This window comes from Oncorhynchus kisutch, linkage group LG20, assembly GCF_002021735.2.
Source record: "Oncorhynchus kisutch isolate 150728-3 linkage group LG20, Okis_V2, whole genome shotgun sequence".
Taxonomy (NCBI): Eukaryota; Metazoa; Chordata; class Actinopteri; order Salmoniformes; family Salmonidae; genus Oncorhynchus; species Oncorhynchus kisutch.
In genome coordinates this window covers 43,475,560-43,502,471 of record NC_034193.2, presented here as the reverse complement: position 1 = coordinate 43,502,471, position 26,912 = coordinate 43,475,560, and the positions used below count along the sequence as shown (strand labels likewise).

The window sequence follows — 26,912 nt, the reverse complement described above, 5'->3', positions numbered from 1 at the left end:
AGACTTAAGACTCACCCACACCGAATGCTTCTATAATGGAGTACATTAAATATTTACGCGTGCACTTAAGTTGGTATCTACAGTATTAAGTTGGTATACAGTATCACTGATGCGATCATGGTATTAACTCTCCACTCTGTTCTTCTAGCTCACCACTGACAATGAAGAGCTGACCCAGCACCTGAGTGCCTCGCGGGAGAGCCAATCACAGCTCAAATCAGAGGTAAGACACGCCCTCAACACTCTCCCCACAATCCACAACTCATTACCCTCCAATGAGCTATCTATAACTAGTAGGATAAAGTTGCTCTTTAACACGGATCTAAGGTCGGTTTTGTTAATTGTTAATGCATTGATTTGGGGGAGGCTAAGCTGATCCTAGATCTGTCCCTCAAGGCAAGCTTGTACATAACCGCAGTAGAAGTGTGTATGTAACTGACATTCTGGCACTCCCCGGCTGCAGCTAAACTACCTGCAGGACAAGTACTCGGAGTGTGAGGACATGCTACGGGAGGCCAGAGAGGACATTAAGAACCTGCGCAACAAGAGCCTGCCCAACAGCACGGTGCAGCGCTACAGCGCCCTATCAGCCGTGTTCCCCATGGACTCCCTGGCAGCGGAGATTGAGGGCACCTTCCGCAAGGGCCTGGACGTCCCCGCTCCTACCGAGTACAAGTGAGTGAGGATGTCACTGTGAAAACATAAAACACCGGTGACAGTGTGCTTTTTCCAACCTGTTAAGCTCAGTTGAATGACAATACCGGTATGTCAGTTATGTGCCAGAGGTGAAGTTGTTACCAAGTGTGTTTGATTGAACAAAGACAGCGTGACATAACAAAGCACATCTGTTCATGAAAAATATAGAGTAAGTCAAATACAACGTTTAAAATGTTTCCAGAATTACACTACAGAAGATCGAATATTCAAGCAGAATTACACTGACGTAAACATAAATGTTAGACTTGCTACCGGGCATTTTGTCACCATCCCTAATCTATATGGTTTATCTATGGTTGCCAAAGGAACCACCCGTGGCGCGTGTTTGAGACTGTGAAGGTGGTGAAACAAGCGTCAAGGCTGCGTTCGCGGTGCCACTCCCCCGGCCAGGTGCCCGGCTCCAGCCCTGTGTCGCTGCTCTCCAGCTGCGCCTCCACCCCTCGTACCAGCTACTACGGCTCAGACAGCGCCAGCCTCACCTTGGAGGACAAACCACCTAGTGCCGTGTCGAGACTGGCAGAGGTGGCACACACTGAGGACAACAGGTGAGACTGGCAACAGACTGGCAACTACCGGTCAAGGGTTTTAGAACACCTACTCATTCAAGGGTTTTTCTTTATTTTTAGTGTTTTCAACATCGTAGAATAATAGTGAAGACATCAAAACTATTCAGTAACACATATGGAATCATGTAGTAACCAAAAAATTTGTTAAACAAGTCAAATATATATTTTCTATTTGAGATTCTTCAAATAGCCACCCTTTGCCTTGATGACAGCTTTGCACACTCTTGGCATTCTCTTAACCAGTTTCATGAGGTAGTCACCTGGAATGCATTTCAAATAATAGGTGTGCCTTCTTAAAAGTTTATTTGTGGAATTTCTTTCCTTCTTAATGTGTTTGAGCCAATCAGTTGTGTTGTGACATGGTAGGTGTGATATACACAAGATAGCGCTATTTGGTAAAAGACCAAGTCCAAGACCAAGTCCATATTATGGCAAGAACAGCTCAAACTGCCCCTAAACAGGCAGTTAACCCACTGTTCCTAGGCCGTCATTGAAAATAAGAATTTGTTCTTAACTGACTTGCCTAGTTAAATAAAGGTAAAATAAAATAAAAAATAAGTAAAGAGAAACGACAGTCCATCATTACTTTAATTAAGACATGAAGGTCAGTCAATCCGGAAAATGTCAAGAACTTTGAAAGTTAATTCAAGTCCAGTCGCAAAAACCACCAAGCGCTATGATGAAACTGGCTTTCATGCGGACCGGCACAGGAATGGAAGACCCAGAGTTACCTCTGCTGCAGAGGATAGGTTCAGTAGAGTTACCAGCCTCAAAAATTGCAGCCCAAATAAATGCTTCAAATTTCAAGTAACATACACCTCTCAACATCAACTGTTCAGAGGAGACTGTGTGAATCAGGCCTTCATGGTCGAATTGATGCAAAGAAACCACTACTAAAGGACACCAATAATAAGAAGAGACTTGCTTGGGCCAAGAAACACGAGCAATGGACATTAGACTGGTGGAAATCTGTCCTTTGGTCTATTGTCCAAATTGGAGATTTTTTGTTCCAACCGCAGTGTCTTTCTGAGACGCAGTGTGGGTATACAGATGATCTCTTTATGTGTATTTCTCACCGTAAAGCATGGAGGAGGAGGTGTTATGGTGTGGGGTGTCACTCCCTGACCATAGAGTTTTTTATTCTCTATGTTAGTTAGGTCGGGGTGTGACTAGGGTGGGTTATCTAGGTGATTTATACATCTGTTGTCCCAATCAGAGGCAGCTGTTTATCGTCGTCTCTGATTGGATATCATATTTAGGCAGCCATTTCCCCTTTGTGCTTTGTGGGATCTTGACTATGGATAGTTGCCTGTTAGCACTTTTGTTAGCTTCACATTTAGTTTGAGATGTATTGTTTTGCTGTGAGTTTCACTTAGTAATAAAAAGGTGTGGAACCCAGATCACGCTGCGCTTTGGTCCACTTATTATAACGAACTCCCTTGACAGGGGGTTCTTTCAAGTCACACTTAACCAGCATGGCTACCACTATCACGTTTCAGGTATGACCCAGATGCAGACGGTGTCGAAGAAAACAAAAGTTTATTTCTGAAACAGGGGCAGGCAAACGACAGGTCAAAGAAAGGCAGGGGTCAAAAATACAGAGAGGGTGCAAAGGTCCAGAATGGCAGACAGTCTCAGGGTCAGGGCAGGCAAGGGTCAATAATCCAGTAAGGTACAGAACGGCAGGCAGGCTCAGGGTCAAGGCAGGCAGAATGGTCAAAACCGGGAAGGACTAGAAAACAGGAGCAAGAAACAGACAAGAGCAGGGGAACAAATGCTGGTAGGTTTCACAAACAAAACGAACTGGCAACAGACACAGAGAACACAGGTGTAAATACACAGGGGATAATGGGGAAGATGGGCGGCACCTGGAGGGGGGGTGGAGACAAGCACAAAGACAGGTGAAACAGATCAGGGTGTGACAACCACTGCATTCTTCAGCGATACGCCATCCCATCTAGTTTGGGCTTAGTGGGACTATCATTTGTTTTTCAACAGCACAATGACCCAACACACCTCCAGGCCGTTTAAGGGCCATTTTACCAAGAAGGAGAGTGATGGAGTGCTGAATCAGATGACCTGGCCTCCACAATCCCCCGACCTGAACCAAATTGAGATGCTTTAGGATGAGTCCAGGTGAACCAGGTGAAACTGGTTGAGAGAATGCCAAGAGTGTGCAAAGCTGTCATCAAGGCAAAGGGTGGCTAGTTTGAAGAATCTAAAATCTCAAATATATTTTGATTTGTTTAACACTTTTTTGTTTACTTCATAATTCCATGTGTGTTATTTCATAGTTTTGATGTTTTCACTATTATTCTACAATGTAGAAAATAGTAATAAAACATTTTTTAAAACCTTGCATGAGTAGGTGTTCTAAAAACGTTTGACCGGTGGTGTACATGGGTATTTATGGGTATATGTGTGAATTACATGAACTCTCATAGAGAGTCTACAGACATCAGACACACAGAGTATTTACTTTTCAAATCAAATTGATTTGTATATGTCACATGCTTCGCAGACAACAGGCGTAGACTAACAGTGAAATGCTTTTCCATAGTATATTAATGGACTGTCCTTCATACATGTTCAAACATACAGCTTCCATTTCTCTGGTCTATGTGTACTAATAACAGCAGTGCATTTGTATTCCAAACCTATTCTACCTCCTCTACTCTGAGTGTTAGTGCATCAACAGTGTACAGTATATCATTAACCTGCCTTTATTTCTGTCTGATCTCAGTGTGATTGGCCGTAAGCGTCTGGGTATGCCGGGCATGCCTGGAGGCCAGGACCTTGCGGCCGCGCTCCGCTGTTTATCTGACCGCCAGCAGAGCCATGCCTCAGAGCGCCCCTTCTTTGAGGTGGAGCGTGAACGCAAACTCCGCGCCCTGGCCACCGCCTGTCAGGGGTGCAGCGAGGAGGGTGAGGAGGTGGGCGAGCTGGGCTCCAGTGGGTTCCTTACGCCCAACGACAGCCTGGTGTCCAGCTCGGGGGCGTCGACAAGCACCAACTACTCCAATGGCAGCTCATTGCACTCCTCGGCTGGATCGGGGGGCTCACGCTCCTACCTACCCGATCGCCTGCAGATTGTCAAGCCCTTGGAAGGTGAGGAGGGACGGGGAGACCCTGTGTGTGTTCTTAGCTGAGATATTAGGTGTGTGGTAACTCGACTGTTAGTTTTACGGTAACTTGCCTAAGGTTTCTAGACTCAATTACAAGTGAAACTATGACAAATGATGATAAATATGATAAACTCTGAAAGCTGAAAATAGACACTCTTTACAATTGTTTCCTTCTTTCAATATGAAAAATATGCATTATTAGAGAAATACAGGTTATTACATAAATAAATAAATGTGTTATTCCCAACATATATCGCCCTTCCTCTCCACCCCAGGCTCAGTGACCCTGCACCACTGGCAGCAGCTGGCCAAGCCCAACCTGGGTGGTATCCTGCATCCTCGCCCGGGGGTCCTCACCAAAGACTTCCGGGAGCTGGAGATCGACCTCCAACACGTCTACAGCCTCAATGACCTTGAGGAGGATGACCCTGACCTATCACAGCTCTCCCACAACCTGGCTGCCGGAGCCCACGGCACCATGGGTAAGAAAAGAGGCCACAGAGTAGTGTTTAGTTGAGTTCAGTAGATACGGTTGATAGGGTCTCAATTGTGAGTGAAAACATTCACACACAGTGCACAGTCATTCCTCTGGTCCCTCTAGTCTGGTGTGAAAATCTGATCGTTTTCCCTTCTCTCTCCGACGGAACTCTTTAGGTCCGTCAGATTGGGTAAGGGAGAACGATCAGGCATTGACACTGGAACCTTCTATTTGGATAACATGTCTACTGTGGTCCTTATCTCCCTAAGTTCACCTGTGTGGTAGGTGTGATGTTACTAAACAGTTTGTGTCATTCCAACTCATACTGTCGTTGTGTACCGTACATTCTCCCATCCGTGGTGGGTGGCTCTGGGATTTTCCTCATCCATTGTGAGTAGTTATGTATGTTGTTGTGTTTGTGTGTAGTTGTGTAAAGTGTGTCCATCACCCACAGTCACTCCATCCTCCGGCCCCAACCTCCCCCAGACCCCTCCCACCCACACCGTCACCACCTGTCGGCGCCACCACCCCTCCCTCCTGCTCCCCTCCTTCTCCACCAGGTAAGATCTGCGAGTCACTCACATACACCTATTCAATGGTTACACTTTATTTTACAGTCCGGTTTCACATTTTATTTCATGTATGATTTATTTAACCAGGAAGGCCGTTGAGATATTTGTTTAGAAGGAGACATGGCCAAGAAAGCAGCGTACAGTCAAGTGCAGAAAGTTACATGTTTTTTGTCTGGTATTTACTAAGATCGTATTTATGGTGACAATGAATACTTCCTGGAAGGTTCGTCAAAGACGTCGAAATAATAGGAAACCTGGTACTAGATGGTATGGTACTAAATGGTATGGTACTAAATGGTATGGTACTAAATGGTGTTTGAAATGAATCCAAAGGAACATAAGTAATTACCAGGAAGTGGACTGTTGAAGGCAGACTGAACTAAATCTACTATTAAATACCATTTGCATCTGAATGGAAGTGTGAAGAGACTTTTCCCTGTTTCTCCAGTTATGGAATTTGCTTCCAGCACCATCACTAATCAGTTTTGTTTGTGCGATAGATTCTGCCTGTTATCCTCAGGTAGTGGACTGTAAAATAAAGTGAAATCCATTTATTTTTAATTAATTTGCCTTTTGGTATTCATTCATTCAATCAATCATTAATGAATTAATTAAACCAAATCCCAATATTAGTAATGACGTGAAAAGGTATTTACGATATGACTACAAAAGACGACACCACTCTCAAAACAACAGCAGCGTTGCTGTGCCCCATTTTTCTCCTCAAAAGTAACTTGCTACTTTGTGTGTGTGTATAGCAGTCCTCCTCTCCTCCCTTACTCAATCCGTCTCCCCTTACCCCATGTCTCTCCCTTCAGTGGTAGGAAACGCTGGTCCAAGCACTTTCTCCAGCTCTAAAGTGGGCTTCCTAGGCAAAGTAAGAGCCAACAGGCATGGACAGAGTGGGAATGATGCCGGAAAATCCCATATTTATCCCCTAACTTTTCTAAAACATGCCCCTTCTAACTCTGACCCCACCCAACCCCTAAGTAAAACTATTGATCATACCCCACACTAGAGCCTTAAACAAACACCACTACAAAGCAACGCAAATGAATGCACTCGCAGCTACGACAATGCTTCAACTTTCCATGCATAAAACAAATGGATGTTCTTGTGTGTATTTACATGACTTTGAGGTTTAGTATTAGTTTAATTGGGGCCAAATCCTAATCTAAGATAACACACACACATAACTCAAACTTTAATACACACAGGTCTCCCATTCCAACATCTTAATGCCTGCCTCTCTATTAAGGATTTGGTCCATTACCTCGAATCTACTTCGTAAACAACATGTCACACACTTGCTTGGCTTGCTAACTTGGACACCATTGCTCATGTGCTCATCTTAAAAGTTCCTGATCCCTTCCAGAACAAGAACAAACAGAAATCCTATTTTCAGTTCTCAGGCTGACTAACTAACGGACTAACACATTCTCTAACCCACCCTTACAGGCGTAATCCATCACTGGGAGCAACTACACTAACGAACCACTCTTAACTAATGGTGCACTGTTACTAATGCTGCTAAGCTTCTAGCTATGTATTTATTACATATAACAGAACTCCTGTGTCTGATTTGGTATTTTTCTCTTTTCCTGTATTTACAGCCTTTGCTCTCGCAGCCTGTCCGCTTGTTGGAGCTGTGAGCATCTGAGCACCACGTTGCCCTCCTCCTCCAATCAGCAGCACTGTGTGCCGACCTTTGACCCTAGCCAGGGTGGTGGCGGCGGCCACCACTCCACCTCCACCACAGCACCTCCACTATCACTGGGACTCCTGAGGCTGCTGGAGGAGCAGGGCATCTCTGCCTCCACCCTCCCCTACCCTTACCACCAACTGACCCCACACACACCCCACACACGCCCCACAACGGCAGAGGAAGAGCAGGGTGGAGGAACTTGCACTATGGAGGAAGAAGGGAGAAGGAACATTTTCAGCTTCAACCTGGTAGAGAAGCTGAGGCGTCTGGGACTTCACAAGGTGGCAGACCGAGGCGTGGTGGACTGAAGAGAGAACGGAGAAGAGAGAGAAGCAATCAGGCATTACAGACATCGTCTGAGAAAGACTGAGAACTCCTTCTCCCCTTCCTCCTTAATCGTCATTGACTTCAATCCATATACTGACTATGCACCGTACCGCCATTTTGTGTTTTGGGCCCACAGCAATACATCGTAAAATGGAACCTCAGGAGAACCATAGAGCCATACTTTGAGTTTCTGTTACGTGTATAGTCACTCTTCTGTTTGTAATGGACTCATGTATTGTAGATACTAGGTCTCCACGACAATGTGTGACATCATGATCATTCTCAGGAGAGTCACCTGATCACTGGTCCGGCTGGCTTGAACACGCGCAAGGTTGTCTTTTTTTTTCAATATAAAATTAAAAGATGAGGAACATCACAAAGAAAAACATGCGTTTCTTTTTTATACCTGTGTTTCGTGGGTGTCGGATGGTTTTACACGGTATGAAAGAAAGAGAAGGCTTCTCGTGGTGTTTATTTTATTTTTTTATTTTTGAAAGACCCCCACCACTATGCTTTTTTAATATATTTTTTTCCCATTAAATACAATCACATGACCTTTTCATTACTTTGGGAAAGGTTCAAGGTATTGTTATTTAAGAACCACCAAGCTGACCACAGTTTGTCACACTTAAAACACCCAAGATGCACTGGAATTCAGTATGTCCTTTTGCATATTAGCTGCTATTAGAAAATGAAGCATTTGTGGGAATTAACCACATTCACTTTACTGTGGTAAAACTACACTTCAATCACTCCCCATTACAGAATGGTAGAGAGATTGATACACTGACTGAACTTCCTGAAAGTTTCGGACATTATTGACATTTGCTGAGGTATACTAATCTGCTCTTTACCCAAAAGTCCTCATTTAGCACTCGTGGTACTGTGCGTTTGCATGGCATCACACATCACCTGCTGCAAGTCACTGTATAATGCTTTACTTCGAAATGCTGCCAATTATGTCAGTCATTGTAAACTTGTTTATTTAGTCGTACCTCACCAAAACCATTCAGGTAGTCTACCATGCTGTATCAAAGACACCTGAAAGTGACTGTAAAAGGTCTCGGCACTAGTCTATTGTGCCGGATCTGTGTTAACAGACCTTAAACTAAAGTGTTGTTGGGACAAATGTAATTCATGTTATCAGGAATAATGAAAGTGAGCTGTACGAAATTGTTTAGATCAAGTGATCATGGACTGCATGCTTTTTTGGGATTCTCCTTCGGGTGTCGGGACAATCAACTGTAGATAAAAGGCGTATGATACTGCAGATCAAAAGGGGAAATGATAGCAATTATGACCATTTGAATTCAGAAGAAAATGAACCAAACGGCACTACATATATTTCAGATGTTCAAATTGACTACTCTTTGCGGAATTTTATGTTATGATCACTGAGATGCATGTCTGTATAAATTGTACCGCCTGTACATTAAAACGTACATTTGTATTTCCATCAGCCACACATGCATGCGTGTTCTTTTTCTACTCAAAGGGCCGGTTTCCCCGGACACATTAAGCCATTAAGAACACTTAATGTAGATTCTACAGCCGGCCCATGTCCTAAATGAAGTCAATAATTCTCCGTAGGCATAGATACTGCAAACATGTTTATTTTGACACTTGGATAAAAATCAATATAAGCAAATTAAAATATATACAATCTATTTCAAATAGGGATGTATTCCTGAGTAACGCCAGTGCAGGCAGACGTTCCTCAGTTGGCCTTTGGTACGTCTCTACTCTGCACTCCGCCGTCCAAAGTCGACCCATCCTTGGTAGTCCCGGCCCGGACACTCGTTCATCAACTCTGCGAACAATACAAACCTACATGAACCAAACAGAAAAGTTAAATGTGCATTTAAAGAGAACGACGATACACTTCACATTTGTCACGGTAGATGTTGGCATCTCTCTCTCTCTCTCTCTCGCACACACACAAGCACTTGACTCGACACCACCACATACCTGAGATGGCCTGCTTGATTTGCTTGGACATGAACTCGCGCTGGTCCTCCGACAGGTGCGCCGTCCTCGCCATCCGTGCCATGCTCATTTGAGTGTCTTGCTCCCGCTTAGCGACGTTCTCCGCAGCATTCCACACTGCCTCCCTCCTGGCCAGTAGCTGTGGCAGTATCCCACCCTGTTTGGTGTTGCCATCCGACTTGGATACGGGTGATGTCAAACCAACCCCCACTAGCGCTGCCATGAGGACGTACACCAACAATCCACCCATTGACATGCCTGGACACAGAAGAAGAGTTTTCTTACAATATAGCTTTAGATTATTAAAAGTAGGGAATACAAAAAGTTTTTTTTGCATGGAAGTGACAGTGGAAATTACCTTAAAAGAGAGGTGACCGTATGTGACAGTCTGTACAAAACGAAGTCAGCAAGTGCGAATGATATTGCCAGTTGTCTGTGTCAGGTCTTTTATACACCAAGGTCTATCTAACCAATATGGTCAAAGAGCAATGTCTGATAACAATGTCCAAGATAGATCCCTTGATTGATTAAAAGAGACGATGGAAACTCCATGCGTAATGGATACTCTGTGCCAGAATGGGGCGCATCAATATTCTAATCGTTCACCTGGAAATGTGAGACAATAAAGTATAACTCAGACGTTCAATAGTGGTTGTGGTTACAGAAGAAGTCTACAACCCTGTCATAACACCTGCATCCAAGGTCAAGGACCACCAACTGTAACTTCCACTTGCATTGACATTCAAGAAAAAACATGAATCGATCATTAAAAATGCCATGGAAAAAAATGGCAAGTTGTCTATCACTGAGAAACACATTTGAAACACAAAGGCACCATATCATTACTGATGTTCTTAACTATAGACCTAGTTGTAAAAGGATTATGACAGCGATATCATTATGGCGTAACCTAAACAACGGATGAGGAAGGGTTTTAAGTGATGACGTACGTCCTCCACTTATCTGGACTAAAGAGAGCATCATTGACTGGAACCAACATTAGAGTTGTGTACCTATACATTTTCTAAATGGTTAAGGAACTATCTTCTGTAAATATTATAGTCTTTAAAAGCTGTAAAAAAAAAAAGTAATTCAATTCATACAGATATGATATCCATTTAGAATCTTGTAAATGAAGCTTGTTAATATATATATTTTTAAACACTGGAATTGTGGTCAGGATACCACAGCCAAAGTGACATGCTGTTATGGAAATAGGAAACAAGAGATAATGGTTTAACATGGACCTGATGTCTCTTTTCATTGTGCACTTCACAGTAATGTAAAGTATCAACTCATTTATATAGGAAAACTGGAAGCCAGTCTGTCAGTTTCTGGCAAGGATGATGAGAATGGATAGCGGGGCTCTTTCCTAGGAAGATTGGAGGTGTGTGTGTGGTAACTGGGGTAATTTGGGTGTGTGTGAGATGTTGTTCATTCAGTTCTGAGATGTGGGTGTGGAAGAGAGTGTATTGTAGAAGCGGATCGTTAAAGGGAAATTAAAATGATAATTGAAAGCAAAAAAGCATGTAAGATTGTTGATGTCCTAGATTAGAAATAAACCCAAATAAACCCATTTCGTTAGGGTCCTTCCACTTCCAGCCCTCTAAATTGTGCTGGCCCAGTCGGCGCTGTGTCCATCTTCTTTACTAGGTGCATGTAACTTCCTGTAAAGGAGGTATACCACTCCCTTCCATACTTGCTGTCATGACTTGCTTTATCATAATAGCCAAAACTGCCAAAAAGTGCAAAACTGATAGAGACATACCCCAAGCGACTTACAGCTGTAATCGCAGCAAAAGGTGGCGCTACAAAGTATTAACTTAAGGGGGCTGAATAATTTTGCACGCCCAATTTTTCAGTTTTTGACTTGTTAAAAAAAATTGAAATATCCAATAAATGTCGTTCCACTTCATGATTGTGTCCCACTTGTTGTTGATTCTTCACAAGAAAATACAGTTTTATATCTTTATGTTTGAAGCTTGAAATGTGGCAAAAGGTCGCAAAGTTCAAGGGGGCCGAATACTTTCGCAAGGCACTGTATAGGACTCAACCTTTCGCTTTTGTTATTGTCTTACCTAATCGAGGCAGAACATCTCTACTTGTGACAATACAACCAAAGAAAACAGTAGAAATAACAGAATGCCTGCCAAGTGATTAGGCACGCAATGGTGTCTTGGTTTCCAAGACATTCCTCGGACATACCTCTTGTCACACGGTGCCAAAGAATAGTCAAGTCAAACACTTCCTTTTAACCTTTAGTGTCACCAGAGACTACATAGATGCCATCAAGTGTGTGAATGATTTGTACTTTGGGAGGTAAACAAATAATAATTGTCTGCTTACAGGGCCTTAAGAAAGTATTCCCACCCCTTGACTTTCTACACATTTTGAGGTCCAGACGGAATTTAAAATTGATACAATGAACATTTTGTGTCACTGGCCTACACCAAATAAACTCATAATGTGAAAGTGGAATTATGTTTGTATTATATAATAAAATGTGAAACGCTGAAACGTATTGAGTCAATAAGTATTCAACCCTTTGTTATGACAAGCCTAAATAAGTTCAGGAGTAAAAATAGCTTAAAAAGTCACATAAGTTACATGGACTCACCCTGTTTACAATAATAGTGTTCAATATCATTTTTGAATGACTACCTCATCTCTGTACCAGACACATACAGTTATCTGTAAGGTTCCTCTGTCAAGCAGTGAATTTCAAACACAGATTCAGCCACAGAGACCAGGGAGGTTTCCAATGCCTCGCATAGAAGGGCACCTATTGGTAGATGGGTAGAAATTTAGAAAAGCTGACAGTGAATATCCCTTTGAGCACGGTGAAGTTATTAATTACACTTTGGATGGTGTATCAATATACCCAGACACTACAAAGATACAGGCGTCCTTTCTAACTCAGTTGCCGGAGAGGAAGGAAACCGCTCAGGGATTTCACCATGAGGCCAGTGGTGACTTTAAAACAGTTACAGTTGAATGGCTGTGATTGGAGAAAAGTGAGGATGGATCAACAACATTGTAGTTACTCCACAACATTAACCTAAATGACAGAGTGAAAAGAAGGAAGCCTGTACATAAAAAAACATGCATCCTGCTTGCAATAAGGCACTAAAATAAAACAGCAAAAATGTGTCAAAGAAATTAACTTTATGTCCTGAATACAAAGCATTATGTTTGTGGCAAATCCAACACGTTAAAAGCGCAGAGAGCATCATGAAGAACAAGGAACACACCAGGCAGGTCCGAGATACTGTTGTGAAGAAGTTTAAAGCCGGATTTGGATACAAAAAGATTTCCCAAGCTTTAAACATCCCAAGGAGCACTGTGCAAGCGATAATATTGAAATGGAAGGAGTATCAGACCACTGCAAATCTACCAAGACCTGGCCGTCCCTCTAAACTTTCAGCTCATACAAGGAGAAGACTGATCAGAGATGCAGCCAAGAGGCCCATGATCACTCTGGATGAACTGCAGAGATCTACAGCTGAGGTGGGAGACTCTGTCCATAGGACAACAATCAGTCATATATTGCACAAATCTGGCCTTTATGGAAGAGTGGCAAGAAGATAGCCATTTCTTAAAGATATCCATAAAAAGTGTTGTTTAAAGTTTGCCACAAGCCACCTGGGAAACAAACCAAACATATGGAAAAAGGTGCTCTGGTCAGATGAAACCAAAATTGAACTTTTTGGCAACAATGCAAAACGTTATGTTTGGCGTAAAAGCAACACAGCTCATCACCCTGAACACACATCCCCACTGTCAAACATGGTGGTGGCAGCATCATGTTTTGGGCCTGCTTTTCTTCAGCAGGGACAGGGAAGATGGTTAAAATTGATGGGAAGATGGATGGAGCCAAATACAGGACCATTCTGGAAGAAAACCTGATGGAGTCTGCAAAAGACCTGAGACTGGGACGGAGATTTGTCTTCCAACAAGACAATGATCCAAAACATAAAGCAAAATCTACAATGGAATGGTTCAAAAATAAACATATCCAGGTGTTAGAATGGCCAAGTCAAAGTCCAGACCTGAATCCAATCGAGAATCTGTGGAAAGAACTGAAAACTGCTGTTCACAAATGCTCTCCATCCAACCTCACTGAGCTCGAGCTGTTTTGCAAGGAGGAATGGGAAAAAATGTCAGTCTCTCGATGTGCAAAACTGATAGAGACATACCCCAAGCGACTTACAGCTGTAATCGCAGCAAAAGGTGGCGCTACAAAGTATTAACTTAAGGGGGCTGAATAATTTTGCACGCCCAATTTTTCAGTTTTTGATTTGTTAAAAAAGTTTGAAATATCCAATAAATGTCGTTCCACTTCATGATTGTGTCCAACTTGTTGTTGATTCTTCACAAAAAAATACAGTTTTATATCTTTATGTTTGAAGCCTGAAATGTGGCAAAAGTTCGCAAAGTTCAAGGGGGCCGAACACTTTCGCAAGGCACTGTATGTAAATGAGATATTTCTGTATATCATTTTCAATAAATGTGCAAACATTTCATTCATTTTGTCATTATAGGGTATTGCGTGTATATGTGTGATATGTATTTTTTTTAATTCCATTTTGAAATCTGGCTGTGACACAAACATGTGGAATAAGTCAAGGGGTGTGAATACTTTCTGAAGGCACTTTATCTGTGTGCTATTCATCAGTGATGATATTTGTTCAGGTGAAATGGCCCTGGGGATGTGTCTGTTCATGCTCTGAAAAGGTCAAACTCATTTATCATCATTACATGAAAAGAGGCAGGGCTCAATTCAGTCTAACCTGCCTTGCAGTGCTTACACAGCAGCTCATTTCCCCCATGATCAAATAAAATCCTAGAATGGTTTTCACTACAGTCAAAATCCAACTACAGACTCCTCTAACAGGTTGATGCTTGATGGTTTCAAATCAAATCAAATCAAAATGTATTTGTCACTTGTGCCGAATACAACAGGTGGAACCTTACAGTGAAATGCTTACTTAAGGCTCTAACCAATAGTGCAAGAAAGGTGTTCGGTGAACAATAGGTAAGTAAAGAAATAAAGCAACAGTAAAAAGACAGGCTATATACAGTAGCGAGGCTATAAAAGTAGCGAGGCTACACACAGACACCGGTTAGTCAGGCTGATTGAGGTAGTATGTACATGTAGATATGGTTAAAGTGACTATGCATATATGATGAACAGAGAGTAGCAGCAGCGTAAAAGAGGGGTTAACGGGTGGTGGGACACAATGCAGATAGCCCGGTTAGCCAATGTGCAGGAGCACTGGTTGTTCGGCCCAATTGAGGTAGTATGCACACGAATGTATAGTTAAAGTGACTATGCATATGTGATAAACAGAGCATAGCAGGAGCGTAAAAAGAGGGGTTTGGGGGGAGGCACACAATGCAAATTGTCCGGGTATTACCTGTTCAGGAGCCTTATGGCTTGGGGGTAAAAACTGTTGTGAAGCCTTTTTGTCCTAGACTTGGCACTCCGGTACCGCTTAGGTCATAGGCCCAAAAAGTTTGGGAAGCCCTGTGTTATGAGAAGGTTGTATGCTAAATAGGCATAGGGCAACCACACTCTCACCAAACTCTAAGAAACATGTGGTTCTGAGAACGTTATGTGCTAGCTGGGATGTGGTTGTCTCACCTACCTAGTTTGAAATGAATGCACTTTCTATAAATCGCTCCGGATTAGACTATCTGCTAATGACTAAAATGTCAAATGTAAACATTCACATATAGATGTCATATTACTATATTGAATAACTTTTTTGTACATTTTTTTAAATATTGATGTCACAAATGTATCATTTTAAAAATGGTATTTGTTACATTTGACTGTGTGAAACCGAACAGTAGTAACAAATACATGTCTGTCATTGAACAACCTCATTAGATAGTGAAAAAACACTACCGCTACCAAAACCTGCGGGCTCTCCTTCACTGCAGCCGACATGAGTAAAACATTTAAACGTGTTAACCCTCGCAAGGCTGCAGGCCCAGACGGCATCCCCAGCCGCGTCCTCAGAGCATGCGCAGACCAGCTAGCTGGTGTGTTTACGGACATATTCAATCAATCCTTATCCCAATCTGCTGTTCCCACATGCTTCAAGTGGGCCACCATTGTTCCTGTTCCCAAGAAAGCTAAGGTAACTGAGCTAAACGACTACCGCCCCATAGCACTCACTTCCGTCATCATGAAGTGCTTTGAGAGACTAGTCAAGGACAGATATCACCTCCACCCTACCTGACACCCTAGACAAGAGGAACCTATGTGGAGGAACCTATGTAAGAATGCTGTTCATCGACTACAGCTCAGCATTTAACACCATAGTACCCTCCAAACTCGTCATCAAGCTCGAGACCCTGGGTCTCGACCCCGCCCTGTGCAACTGGGTCCTGGACTTCCTGACGGGCCGCCCCCCAGGTGGTGAGGGTAGGTAACAACATCTCCACCCCGCTGATCCTCAACACTGGGGCCCCACAATGGTGCGTTCTGAGCCCTCTCCTGTACTCCCTGTTCACCCACGACTGCGTGGCCATGCACGCCTCCAACTCAATCATCGAGTTTGCGGACAACACTACAGTGGTAGGCTTGATTACCAACAACGACGAGACGGCCTACAGGGAGGAGGTGAGGGCCCTCGGAGTGTGGTGTCAGGAAAATAACCTCACACTCAACATCAACAAAACAAAGGAGATGATTGTGGACTTCTGGAAACAGCAGAGGGAGCAACCCCCTATCCACATTGATGGGACAGTAGTGGAGAGGGTAGTACGTTTTAAGTTCCTCGGCGTACACATCACGGACAAACTGAACCCACACAGACAGCATTGTGAAGAAGGCGCAGCAGCGCCTCTTCAAACTCAGGAGGCTGAAGAAATTTGGCTTGTCACCAAAAGCACTCTTTTGGAGAACTTCTACAGATGCACAATGGAGAGCATCCTGTCGGGCTGTATCACCGCCTGGTACGGCAACTGCTTCGCCCACAACCGTAAGGCTCTCCAGAGGGTAGTGAGGTCTGCACAATGCATCACCGGGGGCAAACTACCTGCCCTCCAGGACACCTACACCACCCGATGTCACAGGAAGGCCATAAAGATCATCAAGGACAATAACCACCCAAGCCACTGCCTGTTCACCCCGCTATCATCCAGAAGGCGAGGTCAGTACAGGTGCATCAAAGCAGGGACCGAGAGACTGAAAAACAGCTTCTATCTCAAGGCCATCAGACTGTTAAACAGCCACCACTAACATTGAGTGGCTGCTGCCAACATACTGACTCAACTCCAGCCACTTTAAATTAACAATGGAAATTGGTGGAAATTGATGTAAAAAATGTATCACTAGCCACTTTAAACAATGCCACTTATTATAATGTTTACATACCCTACATTACTCATCTCATATGTAAATGTATATACTGTACTCGATACCATCTACTGCATCTTGCCATGCCGTTCTGTACCATCACTCATTCATATATCTTTATGTACATATTCTTTATCCCTTTACACTTGTGTGTATAAAATAGTAGTTGTGGAATTGTTAGGTTAGATTACTCGTCGGTTATTACCGCATTGTCGGGAACTAGAAGCACAAGCATACACACTATCCAAACCAACATCTGAGAGAATGTACTGAGTAGGCTAAATGTGAGGAATGTGAGGAATTATGAGGTTTCTTCATATTTCCAATAAGGGTATAGTTACTGAACAGGACATCTGTGAATTCAGAATCAAAGCATGAGACCATCATCGAAACGGCTTAGGGAAAAATAATAAGAAAACCTACTACACATCTTTGACAATGATTGAACACACTATTCAAACCAACTAATCTGAGAGCAAGTAGATGGAGTAGACAAAGTAACAACATTGAATGTGTTGAATTTATGAACAGTTTATAGTGGTTATACATCTACACTTCAAAAAGATGACTGTTAATGACCATCTTTTCAAATGGATAGAATGATGGAAAATCATCAAATGTAAGTGACGGAGTGACTTGGTGCAACATTTTAGTTTGGCAAAATAATAACACATACAATATTTAGCCTACAAATCCTTGAAAATAATATATTTTTTAAAATATATTTAAAAAATATTTCCAATTTCAGTAAACAAACCAAAATGTAATTGAAAATGGATGTCTGCAACCATGGAATGGCAGCTTTTACAAAACACATTTAGTAAAGCTGTCTGACTTGCCAGTCTATACCTGTCAAACACACTGCCTTTCATAAGTCACAACATTCACTGAACCATTAATTTCCTTAGTTGTTGTAAACCCTGTATCCACCCACTGAACAAAACAATTAGATATACCTTCTTTCCAAGGAATAATGGTGACGCAGTCAATCATTCTTAACCCAAATGTATAAAACGCTCGAGGACACGAAGGGGGTTATTTTACCTGACGCCTCAACTACGAAGAACGCACTTTAACCTCCCAGGACGCATCGCCAGACTATCTCTCGCCATGTCCATTGTAGCCAGTCGCAGTAGTAGCCTTAGATACAGCTCAGGTAGCGGTGTCGTTTCGAGTGGCCTCAGTTCGTCCGGTGGGATGCAGTTTTCCAGCAGTTCGGGATACGGTAGGTCCCGTATGAGCGTGTCCTCTGTTGGGAGCAGTCGCTCGCCGAGTGTATATGGAGGTGCCGGGGGATACGGCACCCGTATCTCTCAATCTTCTTTCTCTACGGACGGGCCAGGTCAGATCGCTATCGGTGCCAACGAGAAGCATACCATGCAGAATCTGAACGATCGTTTGGCCCGCTACCTGGAAAAGGTAAGGAAGAATGATGGAGATGTGGATAGAGATTAGGCGCGCTGCGGGATATTACGCACAGCCCAGATTATGGAGACCGAAAGACAAGGCAGAGTGATAACTCTTTTCAAAACACTACATAGTCGATGATTCAGAATGGTTTTTATTAGAAAGTGAACTTTAATCTTTGTTAGAAAGCATTTTTGTTTTAAACAACCCCTTTCATCAATACTATCCACAATGTTCAGTTAAATGGGATAATACAGTAGGCTACAGTAATATGTACATATTTAAACAACGTTTACTTAACTTTTAACTTTTTAAAAACGATTTATTCCATCATTGTTTCTGATTGTAAAATTGCTATTGAGAAGAAACAGTAACCTGTAGTTTGCTGTAAAGCTCCAATGAAAGTCTCCAGTACAAGTCCAAGTCTTTGGTTGTATATATACTTCGGTATAAAAAGAAAATTAAATTGGTCAAATATACTTTAGTATCAAAAGTAAAAGTGGAAATCCTTTCACATTCCTTATATTAAGCAACCCAGACGGCACAATTATTTATTTACCATTCTTTGTACTGATTGTCAGGGGCACACTCCAACGCTCTGACATAATTTACAACCAAAGCATGTGTTAGTGAGTCCACCAGTTCACAGGCAGTAGGGATGACCACGGATGTTCTCTTGATAAGAGTGTGAATTTGACCATCTTCCTTTCCTGCTTAGCATTCAAGGTGTAATGACTACTTTTGGGTGTCAGGGACAATCTATGGAGTAGAAAATACACTATTATCTTTAGGAATGTAGTGGAGTAAAAGCAACAGTTGTAAAAAATATAAATAGTAAACTAAAGTAAAGATACCCAAAATACATACTTAGGTAGTACTTTAAAGTATTTTTACTTAAGCACTTTACACCACTGATGAGTACAATGACATAGCAGGATTTGATCATTTATTTTATATTCCATTATGTTGGGGATTATCTAATGGGAGTGCACAGATTCACATAACGTGATGGGATGTGCCACAAATGGCACCCTATTCCCTATGTAGTGCATAACAGGGCCCATAGGGCTCTGGACAAAAGTAATTCTCTATATAGGGAATCGGGTGCCATTTCGGATAGATCCATGAACTGAACGGATTCCTTCCACTCTCTGTGTACACAGGTGTGCTCTCTAGAGGCAGCCAATAGCAATTTGGAGTTGCAGATCAAAGAGTTCTACGAGATGAGATCACCGACTCACAAGAAGGACCTCAGTGGGTTCTATGCCACCATCACAGACATCCGCAGCAAGGTACTTCTGGGTAATGGGGCGGCAGGGTAGCCTAGTGGTTAGAGTGTTGGACTAGTAACCGAAAGGTTGCAAGTTCAAGCTGACAAGGTACAAATCTGTCATTCTGCCCCTAAACAGGCAGTTAACCCACTGTTCCTAGGCCATCACTGAAAATAAGAATTTGTTCTCAACTGACTTGCCTAGTTAAATAAAGGTAAAAATGTAGTCTTAATGTAGCAACACACTGATTGAATCAATATTGTTTCCATGTGATTTCAATGTAATTATGTTGAATAGACATTTAATTGACATCTGTGCCAGTGGGAAGGGAGGTGGGGATATTATTTAGAGGATGCCAACAGAATGAATTACAGTGCATTCGGAAAGTATTCAGACCCATTGACTTTTAATTTTTTTTTAAAATTCTCCCCAATTTCGTGGTATCCAATTGTTGTAGTAGCTACTATCTTGTCTCATCGCTATAGCTCCCGTACGGGCTCGGGAGAGACGAACGTTGAAAGTCATGCGTCCTCCTCCGACACAACCCAGCCAGCCGTACTGCTTCTTAACACACTTCTTAATCCAACCCGGAAGCCAGCCGGAAGCCAGCCGCACCAATGTGTCGGAGGGTACACCGTGCACCTGGCAACCTTGGTTAGCGCGCACTGCGCCCGGCCCGCCACAGGTGCACGATGAGACCCGGACCCGGACGACGCTAGGCCAATTGTGCGTCACCCCACGGACCTCCCGGTCGCGGCCGGTTACGACAGAGCCTGGGCGCGAACCCAGGGACTCTGATGGCACAGCTGGCGCTGCAGTACAGTGCCCTTAACCAATGCGCCACCCGGGAGGCACACCCTTTAACTATTTCCACATTTTGTTACGTTACAGCCTTATTCTAGAATTGATTAAATCGTTTTTCCCCCTGTCATCAATATACACACAGTACCCCATAATGACAAAGCAAAAACAGGTTTGTAGATATTTTTGCAAATGTATAAAAAATAGAAAACTGAAATATTATATTTATATATGTATTCAAACTCTTTACTCAGTACTTTGTTGAAGCACCTTTGGCAGCGATTACAGCCTTAAGTCTTCTTGGGTATGACGCTACAAGCTTGGCACACCTGTATTTGGGGAGTTTCTCCCATTCCTCGCTGCAGATCCTCTCAAGCTCTGTCAGGTTGGATGGGTAGCTTCGCTGAACAGCTATTTTCAGGTCTCTCCGGAGATGTTCGATCGGGTTCAAGTCTGGGCTCTGGCTGGGCCACTCAAAGACATTAAGAGACTTGTCCCGAAGCCAATCCTGCATTTTCTTGGCTGTGTGCTTAGGGTCGTTGTCCTGGTGGAAGGTAAACATTCGACCAGTCTGAGATCCTGAGCGCCCTGGAGATGGTTTTCATCAAGGATCTCTCTGTTCTTTGCTCTGTTCATCTTTACTTCGATCCTGACTAATCTCCCAGTCCTTGCCGGTGAAAAACATACCAAAGCATGATGCTGCCACCACCATGCTTCACTGTAGGGATGGTGATTTACAACCAAAATTGTTGTATATGAATGAACAGTAGACATGAACCTGATCTGCTGATCTAAACACATGATATCCCATACATAGTTGACTCTGATATTACATTCCATTGACTGTGGCTGTCCTCCTGTTCCTAGATCCATGCCAGGTCTGTGGAGAACGCTCAGATGATCCTGCGGGTGGATAATGCCAGAGTTGCAGCTGATGATTTCAAGATGAAGTAGGTGCACTTCCTGTTTGTACTGTACACAGCCTCTGTGAGTGTACTGTTTCTATTTGTTGCTTTGGCCTATAGGTTTGAGATTGAGTAGATCCAATCCTCCCAGATCTACATAAATGCTTATGGGGGTATGCAGGAGCTATGGATCAGTTCATGGTTGGGCAAGTTGTATCTTGGTTTGTTGTGAGAAGGAACTAATCAATCAAACCCCTGTAGGTTCGAGATGGAGGTTAACATGCGTATGACCTTGGAAGGGGATGTTGCTCGTCTGAGAGGAGTGCTGGACAGCTTTACGCTTGCCAGAGGAGACCTGGACATGCAGATTGAGGGGCTGAAGGAGGAGCTGGTCTACCTCAGGAAGAACCATGAGGAGGTAACCTCCTCATTTCTCCTCACACACTCAAGTCTTAACGCACGCTTGTGCTGTTGGCTGAAGTGCCAATATGCCAGGACAGCCACATGTGATTTTTCATTTGGACACAATGGCTTCCCCTGTAGTTTTTGTAATGTTTTTGCATTTGAATTTATTTATTCATTCTCTGTGAGTTTAAACATTTCCATGTTGCCCCCAAGGGGGCAAAACCCGTCCACAACAAATCTAGGGACTGATTGTTTTCAGGTGCTTTTGCCCTTCCCTGTGTATACGTGAACTCGACATCCCAGGTATTATAGCTCAATTTGTCCCCCTTTTCCTGTTGTTAGGAGATGCATTTGATGAGGACACAGCAGTGTGGTGCTGTGAATGTGGAGATGGACTGTGCTTCCTCAGTGGACATGAGCAAGGTGCTGGAGGAGATGAGGACCCAGTATGAGGGCATGGTGGCGAAGAACCAGAGAGATGCTGCCAAGTGGTTCGAGAGCAAGGTGAGACAACCTGAAAATAGGACAGGGGGCCTCGAAGGGTGTGGGCCTGGGTCCCTAAATGTGTTTTGTGGGAGGCACAATTGACATCTATTTTGTGAAGTGGTACTATACTTTTGACTAATAGGTTGTGTGTGTGTGTGCGTGTGTGTGTGTGTGTGTGTGTGTGTGTGTGTGTGTGTGTGTGTGTGTGTGTGTGTGTGTGTGTGTGTGTGTGTGTGTGTGTGTGTGTCAGGTGGAGGTGCTTCAGAGCCAGATCACCACCAGCACCACAGAGGTGAAGACCTCTCAGTCTCAGGTGACCGACCTGAAGAGGACCTTCCAGAGCCTGGAGATTGAACTGCATGGCCTGCTCACTCAGGTATGATGCCTAACCATCTTAGTGAATCAGCATCCCTAAATATATAGCATTTCTCTTTACCCTATCTCTGTTCCTAAAGTATGGAATTCCATTAGGTTTTTAAAGGAACATTACACTCCAAAATCAAAAGTTTGTTAGATGTTTTCAGACCTCCACAGTGGTCTAATGTCAAGGTGTTCTAACACCTTCATGCACACAAGTCTAACTATCTCTGCCCTTTATCTCCCTCTTTATACAATTCTACTACCCTCTCCTTCCTTCCGTCTCCATTTTCTTCATCCCTTAAAAACACACTCCTGTAGAATGGGTACCTGGAGCAGAGCGTCGCTGATATAAACGGCCGCCACGGCTCCCAGCTGAGCCAGCTGCAGGTTTGTATCAACAGCATGGAGGAGGAGCTGCAGCAGCTCAACGTCAGCATCCAGCAGCAGGCCTCCGAGTACCAGATCCTCCTGGACATCAAGATGAGGCTGGAGATGGAGATCGCTGAGTACAGGAGGCTGCTGGATGGAGAGGTATTCAGGTGAGAGGGGATAATGGAGGGGCAGGAAAGAGAGGGAGGGGGAAGGGATAGGGGGAAGACAGCTGTTTATTGGCACCTCACTGCAAACAGTGGTGGAAAAATTACCCAACTGTCATACTTGAGTAAAAGTAAAGATACCTTAATAGAAAATGACTAAAATAAAAGTAAAAGGCACCCAGTAAAATTCTACTTGAGTAAAAGTCTAAAAGTATTTGGTTTAAAATATGCTTAAGTATCAAAAGTAAAAGTGTAAATAATTTCAAATTCCTTATTTTAAGCAAACCAGATGGCACCATCTTCTTGTTTTTTTAAATTACGGAATGCCGGGGCACACTTCAACACTCAGACATCATTTACAACCAAAACATGTGTTTAGTGAGTCCGCCAGATCAGAGGCAGTAGGGATGACAGGAATGTTCGTAGTACAAGTCTGTGAATTGTACTATTTTCCTGTCCTGCTAAGCATTCAAAATGTAACAAGCACTTTTAGGTGTCAAGGAAAAGTACAATATTTTCATGTAGTGAAGTATTTTTACTTATTTTTATATATTTTTTTATTTCACCTTTATTTAACCAGGTAGGCTAGTTGAGAACACCTTTATTTAACCAGGTAGGCAAGTTGAGAACACCTTTATTTAACCAGGTAGGCTAGTTGAGAACACCTTTATTTAACCAGGTAGGCTAGTTGAGAACACCTTTATTTAACCAGGTAGGCTAGTTGAGAACACCTTTATTTAACCAGGTAGGCTAGTTGAGAACACCTTTATTTAACCAGGTAGGCTAGTTGAGAACACCTTTATTTAACCAGGTAGGCTAGTTGAGAACACCTTTATTTAACCAGGTAGGCTAGTTGAGAACACCTTTATTTAACCAGGTAGGCTAGTTGAGAACACCTTTATTTAACCAGGTAGGCTAGTTGAGAACACCTTTATTTAACCAGGTAGGCTAGTTGAGAACACCTTTATTTAACCAGGTAGGCTAGTTGAGAACACCTTTATTTAACCAGGTAGGCTAGTTGAGAACACCTTTATTTAACCAGGTAGGCTAGTTGAGAACAAGTTCTCATTTGCAACTGTGACCTGGCCAAGATAAAGCATAGCAGTGTGAGCAGACAACACAGAGTTACACATGGAGTAAACCATTAACAAGTCAATAACACAGTAGAAAACAAAGGGGGAGTCTATATACAATGTGTGCAAAAGGCATGAGGAGGTAGGCGAATAATTACAATTTTGCAGATTAACACTGGAGTGATAAATGATCAGATGGTCATGTACAGGTAGAGATATTGGTGTGCAAAAGAGCAGAAAAGTAAATAAATAAAAACAGTATGGGGATGAGGTAGGTGAAAATGGGTGGGCTATTTACCAATAGACTATGTACAGCTGCAGCGATCGGTTAGCTGCTCAGATAGCTGATGTTTGAAGTTGGTGAGGGAGATAAAAGTCTCCAACTTCAGCGATTTTTTTGCTGAAGTAAAGGTAAAAGTAGTCAAAAATGTAAATCCTTAAGTACAGATACCCCCCAAAACTACTTAAGTTACACCACTGATTGCAAACTAGTAGATAAAGATGTGTGTTGGTGAGTTCAGCTGACCGTAAGTGTTCTTCCCGTGTGTCTTCCAGTAAGCATGTGGAGACCAGACAGGAGGTCAGGAAAGTGATCGTGGTCGAGAAGGTCCAGGAAGTACAACAAGTCCAGGAAGTGGTGGAAGGTGAGCAAGCAGAGAATAATTAATCAAATGAATGAATGAATCAAGTGTTGTTCCCCATAATACACACAATGAATGAATGAATTAATTCCTGTTTTGTGGCCCTTTCCACAGAGTATAACCCCCACATGCAGAAGCGGGTGAGGGTGATCGTGGAAGAGATGGTGGATGGGAAGGTGGTGTCCACCTCAGTTGATGAGAAGGTCCAGGATATTAACTAACTGAGAAGGTCAGATAGTTCTGGAATCTGGTGAAGCGGTAATGGACCACACATACCCCTGGACCACACATAACCCTGGACCACACATACCCCTGGACCACACATAACCCTGGACCACACATAACCCTGGACCACACATAACCCTGGACCACACATACCCCTGGACCACACATACCCCTGGACCACACATAACCCTGGACCACACATACCCCTGGACCACACATACCCCTGGACCACACATACCCCTGGACCACACATAACCCTGGACCACACATACCCCTGGACCACACATAACCCTGGACCACACATAACCCTGGACCACACAAAACCCTGGACCACACATAACCCTGGACCACACATAACCCTGGACCACACATAACCCTGGACCACACATAACCCTGGACCACACATAACCCTGGACCACACATAACACTGGACCACACATAACCCTGGACCACACATAACCCTGGACCACACATACCCCTGGACCACACATAACCCTGGACCACACATACCCCTGGACCACACATAACCCTGGACCACACATAACCCTGGACCACACATACCCCTGGACCACACATAACCCTGGACCACACATACCCCTGGTGACGGGTGTTCAATCCCCATCTATATATATATATATATAAATAATGTCATGGTTGCATACTGTAATATTTCCCTTCTGACAGGATTGCATCAGCTGAATGATAACTGATGTAATTGACTCGTGTTACCTTATAACTCTTATATGTCTCTATCATGTGGCAACTTGAATATTATTTCTCGTGTGCTTTTGTTCCATTTGTGGCCACCAGGTGACGTCTCTCATTTTAATATATTTGGCCAGTGCAATTAAAAGTGAAAATGATTGTGTGAAAAGTGGAAACAGATTATTCCAGTTACATAAGTGACATCAGGGAAAATATGACTCACGTCATCAGCCATTATAAAGCTATTTTAGCTCCATTATATCCTCCCAGGACCACAAGCCGTCTATGTTCTCTGGACTCTATGACAAGGTTAAAGTTCATGTTCTGTAGGCCTACGACACTGACACCACATGTTACATTTGGCTGTTGATTAAATATAGATGTCAATGCATTTCAGGGCGCTGATATCATAATTGAGGGTGCGTTGTTGTCCTCTAAAAAGCTGAGAAGAAACACCTTTACAGCAGTGGCGGCCGGTGCCGTTTAAGATGAGGGAGGACGACAATTGTTTTTATAAGCTTGGCCTTATTTCTATTGCACCATATTGGATGACTGTCATTCATATTCCATTCACCCAGTTCAATGTAACAAGGACAGGTTTAGGCTTCCTCATGATTCTCACATTTTCCCTATAAACGTCATGAGGTAAGCTACAAGATCGTCTATGAATGAAAGTTTACAACGTAGGTGCACGAGAGAAAACATTTGAGGGTACAGATAGTGACACATTTAACTTGCACACTCTTGCCTGCGTCTAGCTGATCTAGGGTGTAATCATTAGACTAACAGTTGCAAACAAGCGTTTCTACTGGCCAAATTCAGGTATGTTTATCCCCGTTTTGTTCGCTTCCGCTGAAGAAAGGTTTTTCAACAGAATCGGCAGAATGATTCCCGAGTGGCGCAGCGGTCTAAGGAACAGCATCACAGTGCTAGCTGTGCCACTAGAGTCCAGGCTCTGTCACAGCCGGCTACGAACGGGAGACCCATGTGGCGGCGCACAATTGGCCAAGCGTCGTCCGGGTTAGGGGAGGGTTTGGCCGGCAGGGATGTCCTTATCCCATCGCGCACTAGCGACTCCTGTGGCGGGCGTAGTGCACGCTGACACAGTCGCCAGGTGTACAGTGTTTCCTCTGACACATTGGTGTGGCTGGCTTCTGGGTTAAGTGGGCATTGTGTCAAGCAACAGTGCTGTTTTGTTGGGTTGTGTTTCGGAGGACTCTCGACATTTGTCTCTCTTGAGTCCGTACGGCAG

At 43.3% G+C, this 26,912-nt stretch overlaps 3 protein-coding genes across 11 annotated transcripts in view; 2 read left to right on the top strand and 1 right to left on the bottom strand.

Moving 5' to 3' along the window:
* The window catches only part of LOC109865754 (trafficking kinesin-binding protein 1), a 42,963-nt gene extending 34,010 nt beyond the window's left edge, over positions 1–8,953 (top strand). For 3 of the 9 annotated variants that reach the window (XM_020454177.2, XM_020454178.2, XM_020454180.2), the window contains 7 exons: positions 149–223; positions 464–675; positions 1,023–1,262; positions 4,027–4,391; positions 4,684–4,890; positions 5,341–5,446; positions 7,072–8,953. In XM_020454177.2, the coding sequence (XP_020309766.1) occupies positions 149–223; positions 464–675; positions 1,023–1,262; positions 4,027–4,391; positions 4,684–4,890; positions 5,341–5,446; positions 7,072–7,471 (1,605 nt within the window). In that variant the 3' untranslated portion in view covers positions 7,472–8,953. Of the gene's footprint in view, positions 1–148; positions 224–463; positions 676–1,022; positions 1,263–4,026; positions 4,392–4,683; positions 4,891–5,062; positions 5,168–5,340; positions 5,447–6,276; positions 6,336–7,071 lie in introns of those variants that run through there. The other 6 variants (XM_020454181.2, XM_031799794.1, XM_020454182.2 and 3 more) reach the window with 3 other exon arrangements.
* Positions 8,954–9,087: 134 nt separating this feature from the next.
* LOC109865209 (cholecystokinin-like) lies at positions 9,088–9,898 on the bottom strand. Its single transcript, XM_020453322.2, has 3 exons — positions 9,835–9,898; positions 9,459–9,734; positions 9,088–9,300 (listed from the first exon to the last, which is right to left on the bottom strand). The coding sequence occupies exons 2-3, from the start codon at positions 9,730–9,732 to the stop codon at positions 9,230–9,232; spliced, it is 345 nt and encodes a 114-aa protein (XP_020308911.1). The 5' UTR covers positions 9,733–9,734; positions 9,835–9,898; the 3' UTR covers positions 9,088–9,229.
* A 7,991-nt stretch (positions 9,899–17,889) lies between these two features.
* Positions 17,890–26,497, top strand: LOC109887649 (keratin, type I cytoskeletal 19-like). The gene is made up of 9 exons (XM_031799793.1): positions 17,890–18,264; positions 19,416–19,544; positions 21,192–21,274; positions 21,491–21,647; positions 21,977–22,138; positions 22,371–22,496; positions 22,799–23,019; positions 24,645–24,733; positions 24,845–26,497. Exons 1-9 carry the CDS (start codon positions 17,956–17,958, stop codon positions 24,949–24,951), a joined length of 1,383 nt encoding a protein of 460 aa, XP_031655653.1. The 5' UTR covers positions 17,890–17,955; the 3' UTR covers positions 24,952–26,497.
* The last annotated feature ends 415 nt before the right edge of the window (positions 26,498–26,912 follow it).